Source organism: Sinocyclocheilus grahami, unplaced genomic scaffold (genome assembly GCF_001515645.1).
Source record: "Sinocyclocheilus grahami isolate Dianchi unplaced genomic scaffold, SAMN03320097.WGS_v1.1 scaffold1255.1, whole genome shotgun sequence".
Taxonomy (NCBI): Eukaryota; Metazoa; Chordata; class Actinopteri; order Cypriniformes; family Cyprinidae; genus Sinocyclocheilus; species Sinocyclocheilus grahami.
The window spans coordinates 1-7149 of record NW_015506434.1 but is presented as its reverse complement, the minus strand read 5'-3'; the positions used below and the strand labels follow the sequence as shown (position 1 = coordinate 7149).

Here is a 7149-nt window from a genome sequence, read left to right as displayed (position 1 = left end):
CTAGAAAATGTTAATCAAGACATAGATAGATAGATAGATAGATAGATAGATAGATAGATAGATAGATAGATAGGTTTCAGGTTAAAACATACGGAGAGTGTCCGTATGCATGTCCTCAGTGTGGAAAGAGCTTCCCGAGCTCATACGTCCTCAAAAGTCTCAAAAATCCATTCTGATAGGAAGCCCTGCTTGTGTTCGTTCTGTGGAAAGAGGTTTTTCCATTTAAAGGAGCACCAGAAGATGCACGCCGCTGTGAGAGCTCATCTGTGCTTTGAGTGTGAGAAGAGTTTCTGCTTCATATTGAATATCTAACACCAGTACATCTATGTTCATATAGTTGACTATAGTTTGTTTTCATTTCAACAGCATTGTAGTGCTCACTGCAGAGCCAAATGACATGCAGCACCCCCTCTCTCTCTCTCTCTGGGAGTAATAGGTGGAGCTTGACTTAGTCTAGCTCCACCTCTGTGGACCTAATAGGTGGAGTAATGTTTAGTGATAGGGTTAGGGTTAGGTTGGCTCATCTAGTTAAATTACACATCAATCTTCATTAACACCTTCAGTGAAGCCCTGCCTACACATACTCACCATTTAAAATGCTGTAGAAAATTCCCACTCCTCCCACACCCAACAAGAAAAAACTACTTCAGGGGAAACAACACGACCTACAACTGAAGATGGCTGATCCAGAGCCCTGCAAAATACAAAATGACGACACTGAGGAACAAAGTGGTAGGTGACCATTTTTGATTTCTCATTAATAACCGCTAAGATCACACCTTTATATAAGTGCAAAATCATAGAAATGCATCTGTGATCATAGTTGCCTACTTAGTTGATTTATAAGGACTTAAGTTATGTTTAACACCTGATAGGTAGCCTAACCAGAAATTAAATACTTGAGGATGATTGCTTTCTGCTGTTAAGTGTCTAATGTGTTTATTTTAGAACAATGTGAAGCTGAGGAGAAACCTCCTCATCTCCACAAACAACAAAGCACTCAAAAAAGAGGAGAGAAACGTCCCTTCACTTGCTCTCTGTGTGGAAAGGGCTCCATGCGAAAATCAGACCTGAAGAAACACATGAGCATCCATACCGGAGAGAAACCCTTCACGTGCCATCAGTGTGGAAAGAGCTTCGTGAGAGCAAATATTCTCAAAAATCATCTGCTCTCTCACTCCGGAGAACGATCGTTTGGCTGTGATCAGTGCGATAAGACATTCGTTTTGGAGGTGTACCTAAAGAGACACATGAAAGTTCATGCTGCTGTGAAACCTCATGTTTGTACTTCTTGTGGAAAGAGTTTTGCACTGATGCAAACTCTACAAGTTCACCAGAGTATTCATACTGGAGTGAAACCTCATATGTGCTTTGACTGCGGGAAGACCTTTACTACATCCAGCGACTTAAAAATACACCAGAGGATTCACACTGGAGAGAAACCGTACAAGTGCTCACACTGTGACAAGAGTTTCGCTCATTTATCATCTCTGAAAACGCACGAGAGAGTTCATACTGGAGAAAGGCCGTACCGGTGCTCTTCATGCAAGAGGGGTTTCACCAATTTACCAAATTTACTGAAACATAAGAAAAGGTGTTGCCTAAAGAGGTCTACATGACTTACAAGCCAATAGTTTGATATTCTGATAGAGCAAGCAATGTAACTTATTGGGCCAAATTTGCAGAAGATTGTTGAATATTGTTTGCTCAACAATGGAAGTTGCCTTAAAATGCCAGAGTTTTAGTTGGGATGTTTTATGTTCGGGACTAATCGAATGATCTCGATTAGTCCATTACTTCTACATCCATATGCTGAGCAAATTGTTGTTGGTTAGGTTAAGAGGTGGTGTGATGCACTTTTATTATTATTACTGATCTCATTTGATGAATCTATGGTCATATACATTATATCGTATGTATAATTTATGCTACAGCAATAAAAAGTGAACAAAACCTTGTACTTGTGGGAACCTTGTCGTCTTTTAACTAAAAAGTGGAGCAGATGTTTTTCAATTTATATTTCCTACCAAAATAACACACACCTCTGAGAAGCTCAAACTGGATATGAAAAAAAAACTGTTTTGCAGCTGCAATCTAGTGGCTATGAACTAACATGAAAATAATTTAAGCTTTTAACTGCACGCCTACATTTATTAAAGCCAGTGTCCTCCAAACACAAGAGAGATGAAATGTTTACAACTTATTTTATCTTTTTTTTCTTACATAACTTTTGCCATTGATTAAGGAGAAAAAAAGTTATTTTTATTGCCTTGAGTACGTTTCTTATTTTGAAGCAGAGTCTGTGCATCAGAACTTAAAAAGATTAAGATGCAGAATGTGAGGATGATAAATGCAAAATAATGATTTGCTACATTTTAATTCTAGTAATTGTGCCATTTTATATTTCTTGTATAATTGAGTTACAAAATGCACACCATTCCCTTTCTATTATAAGATGCTGCATCTGACAAGATTCAAAAGATTTATTTGTTTTGATCAAAGTAACCTGCATGACTTTATGAAGTTAAGTCAATTTTATGAAGTTTAGTAACTCTTGGTGGCGCCGTTTGAGTCAAACACGTGGAGGCTCTGAATCTGCTGTGTTTATCAGACTGTGAGTGCATTCAATTCATTATTGTGAGAAATCGGAATATCAGAACTTGGCATTAAGCTCGTCCAGTGTCTGATTTCCTAGCGAATGACTCCATTTACAGAATCTAAAACATCTCTGACTCTGATAGTGAGTGCGTGAAATTAGTACTTTCGTCATGCTGGCTTGAAATGAACCAAGATTGAGACTCTGAACTGCTGTGGGAATTGAAATATGTTTGAACAATGTTGGAAATCTGGAGCTCATTTCTGACAGCACCACATTTGAGAAGATAAAGACTGAAATATCATAAAGAAATAACAGTTATTTACAGTAGATGAACACAACACTCATTTGATGTTTGTCATTGTTTCATAGAATTGTTTCTAAATGACTATTTAAGCGAAACACGATTGAGAGCTATTGTAAGTGTGATGAGCGTTTGCTAAATGAGCTCCACTGACACCTTCAGTGAAGCCGCTCCACAGCCGTTCACGAGAGTGTAAATGCTGGAGAATATTCTCATCTTCCCACAGCTGAAGAAGCAGCAAGCAGGAGGAATTACTCCAGGAGGAACAGCTGACATACTGTTGAAAAGATGGAGTTTGAGGAAGAGTCCTGCAGAATGAGAGATGAAGATCCAGAGGAACAGACAGGTTGGTGTTTTCCTTCAGTCTCTTTAATGACTGATGAGGAACATTAAGATGAAAACTGACATATAATACATCTAAAACTAGATACTAGTAGACTTAAAGGGATAGTTCACCCAAAAATGAAAATGCGATGTTAATCTGCTTACCCCCAGGGCATCCAAGATGTAGGTGACTTTGTTTCTTCAGTAGAACACAAACGAAGATTTTTAACTCAAATCGTTGCAGTCTGTCAGTCTTATAGTGTAAGTGAATGGGAATCACGGCTTTGAGAGTCAAAAAAACACACAAACAAAACCAAATTGAACCCTGCGGCTCGTGACGACACGAAACGATCGGTCTGTGCAAGAAACTGAACTGTATTTATATCGCTTTTTTAACCTCTGATTCACGCAATGTCTGTTTGACATGTTTAATGAAATTCAGATTAAGCAAAAGCCAGAATTAGTTTCAGAGTGTCATTTGTTAAAGTTAGTCGATAAAACACTACAATGGATACAATTTGTGTTGAGGAGTTAAATTAATCACATTAACTGCATATAAGCATTTGAGAATCAATGGCAAAATTCATACATAAAATCATCATCCATATCATGAACAAACCAGTATCATGTTGCCCCCCCCCCCACCCCCCCCTCCACGGATGTCAATGGGGACCATAAAATGAAGGTGAACTATCCCTTTAAGGAATGCAATTGGTGAGCATTCTAAACAAGCACCATTTTGAAATATCTTAAGTTATTCAAGATATTTTTTGTCATTCTTTATTTTTATTATCTTAACTTGTATTCATAATATTGTATTTATTATTGTATTCATTATATTGTATTGTATTTATAATATGTTATTTTGTCATTAAATTCATATTGCAAATGCAAAAAATGCAAAGAACATACCTGGGCCAGTGATGTGACGCTAATTTATCCTAAAATAAGAAATGCAATTCATATAGACAGTGACTTGAATATAAGCCACGACACTTCTGTGATTAACTAGTTTTAATTTTTTTTAAATTAAAACACTATTTGTAGCTTTAAAAAATAGACTAAGAATACAGCATGTTGCTGTCATGAAAAAATAAATGATAAATAACCTCGATCCGCTGCCGCCCTCTCGTGGTTAAAAGGGGCACCTGCATCAGATAAAGATGCGAATTTTTCATGTTCACTACAGGTGTATATGCTTCCATAGGTGTACTGTAACGCATCCATACAGGTGTAATGTCCACAATCGAAAGCTGTGCGAGATATATTTGTATAAACACATTTATTTTAAACATGTATGGCTCAATGATGTTATCTATTACATTCTAAAATAAAAAGTGACTTAAATGTAATATTGTCATATCATCAATACACATTCTAAAAATGGTATGAAAGAGGGGAGCTGCGATAAAAATGAGGTGCCAGTAATGTTAATAAAATAATAATTGCAGTTACTGCCATGAAATACAAATGAAAGGCCACTTCACATTTCAGCCCATTAGATGGCAGAAATACACCATCATTACATTAGAAATCAGAGCAGAAGAAGAGTAATGCTGAACAGCAGCTGTAAATGGAAAGAAGTGAAGGAGTGAAGGAGTGAAGGTGATCCAGGTGTGTGTCTGTCTCGATTCCTTACTGAAGACTGATGAACATTCAGGTCTGAAACATTAGAAGAGCTGTTAAATAACCAATAATATAAGGCAAGAGCTAAAAAAATAAAAATAAACTGACATAATACATCTAAATAATAATAATAATAATAATGCTTAACACATAAAAATATAACAAAAACTAGAAAATGTTAATCAAGACATAGATAGATAGATAGATAGATAGATAGATAGATAGATAGATAGATAGATAGGTTTCAGGTTAAAACATACGGAGAGCGTCCGTATGCATGTCCTCAGTGTGGAAAGAGCTTCCCGAGCTCATACGTCCTCAAAAGTCTCAAAAATCCATTCTGATAGGAAGCCCTGCTTGTGTTCGTTCTGTGGAAAGAGGTTTTTCCATTTAAAGGAGCACCAGAAGATGCACGCCGCTGTGAGAGCTCATCTGTGCTTTGAGTGTGAGAAGAGTTTCTGCTTCATATTGAATATCTAACACCAGTACATCTATGTTCATATAGTTGACTATAGTTTGTTTTCATTTCAACAGCATTGTAGTGCTCACTGCAGAGCCAAATGACATGCAGCACCCCCTCTCTCTCTCTCTCTGGGAGTAATAGGTGGAGCTTGACTTAGTCTAGCTCCACCTCTGTGGACCTAATAGGTGGAGTAATGTTTAGTGATAGGGTTAGGGTTAGGTTGGCTCATCTAGTTAAATTACACATCAATCTTCATTAACACCTTCAGTGAAGCCCTGCCTACACATACTCACCATTTAAAATGCTGTAGAAAATTCCCACTCCTCCCACACCCAACAAGAAAAAACTACTTCAGGGGAAACAACACGACCTACAACTGAAGATGGCTGATCCAGAGCCCTGCAAAATACAAAATGACGACACTGAGGAACAAAGTGGTAGGTGACCATTTTTGATTTCTCATTAATAACCGCTAAGATCACACCTTTATATAAGTGCAAAATCATAGAAATGCATCTGTGATCATAGTTGCCTACTTAGTTGATTTATAAGGACTTAAGTTATGTTTAACACCTGATAGGTAGCCTAACCAGAAATTAAATACTTGAGGATGATTGCTTTCTGCTGTTAAGTGTCTAATGTGTTTATTTTAGAACAATGTGAAGCTGAGGAGAAACCTCCTCATCTCCACAAACAACAAAGCACTCAAAAAAGAGGAGAGAAACGTCCCTTCACTTGCTCTCTGTGTGGAAAGGGCTCCATGCGAAAATCAGACCTGAAGAAACACATGAGCATCCATACCGGAGAGAAACCCTTCACGTGCCATCAGTGTGGAAAGAGCTTCGTGAGAGCAAATATTCTCAAAAATCATCTGCTCTCTCACTCCGGAGAACGATCGTTTGGCTGTGATCAGTGCGATAAGACATTCGTTTTGGAGGTGTACCTAAAGAGACACATGAAAGTTCATGCTGCTGTGAAACCTCATGTTTGTACTTCTTGTGGAAAGAGTTTTGCACTGATGCAAACTCTACAAGTTCACCAGAGTATTCATACTGGAGTGAAACCTCATATGTGCTTTGACTGCGGGAAGACCTTTACTACATCCAGCGACTTAAAAATACACCAGAGGATTCACACTGGAGAGAAACCTTACAAGTGCTCACACTGTGACAAGAGTTTCGCTCATTTATCATCTCTGAAAACGCACGAGAGAGTTCATACTGGAGAAAGGCCGTACCGGTGCTCTTCATGCAAGAGGGGTTTCACCAATTTACCAAATTTACTGAAACATAAGAAAAGGTGCTGCCTAAAGAGGTCTACATGACTTACAAGCCAATAGTTTGATATTCTGATAGAGCAAGCAATGTAACTTATTGGGCCAAATTTGCAGAAGATTGTTGAATATTGTTTGCTCAACAATGGAAGTTGCCTTAAAATGCCAGAGTTTTAGTTGGGATGTTTTATGTTCGGGACTAATCGAATGATCTCGATTAGTCCATTACTTCTACATCCATATGCTGAGCAAATTGTTGTTGGTTAGGTTAAGAGGTGGTGTGATGCACTTTTATTATTATTACTGATCTCATTTGATGAATCTATGGTCATATACATTATATCGTATGTATAATTTATGCTACAGCAATAAAAAGTGAACAAAACCTTGTACTTGTTGAAACCTTGACGTCTTTTAACTAAAAAGTGGAGCAGATGTTTTTCAATTTATATTTCCTACCAAAATAACACACACCTCTGAGAAGCTCAAACTGGATATGAAAAAAAAACTGTTTTGCAGCTGCAATCTAGTGGCTATGAACTAACATGAAAATAATTTAAGCT

General features: G+C 37.5%; 1 protein-coding gene across 1 annotated transcript; it reads left to right on the top strand.

Moving 5' to 3' along the window:
- The first annotated feature begins 562 nt into the window (after nt 1–562).
- Nucleotides 563–6956, top strand: LOC107568531 (zinc finger protein 420-like). The gene is made up of 4 exons (XM_016254494.1): nt 563–732; nt 949–1616; nt 5624–5750; nt 5967–6956. The coding sequence occupies exons 1-4, from the start codon at nt 678–680 to the stop codon at nt 6635–6637; spliced, it is 1521 nt and encodes a 506-aa protein (XP_016109980.1). The 5' UTR covers nt 563–677; the 3' UTR covers nt 6638–6956.
- Nucleotides 6957–7149: the final 193 nt, after the last annotated feature.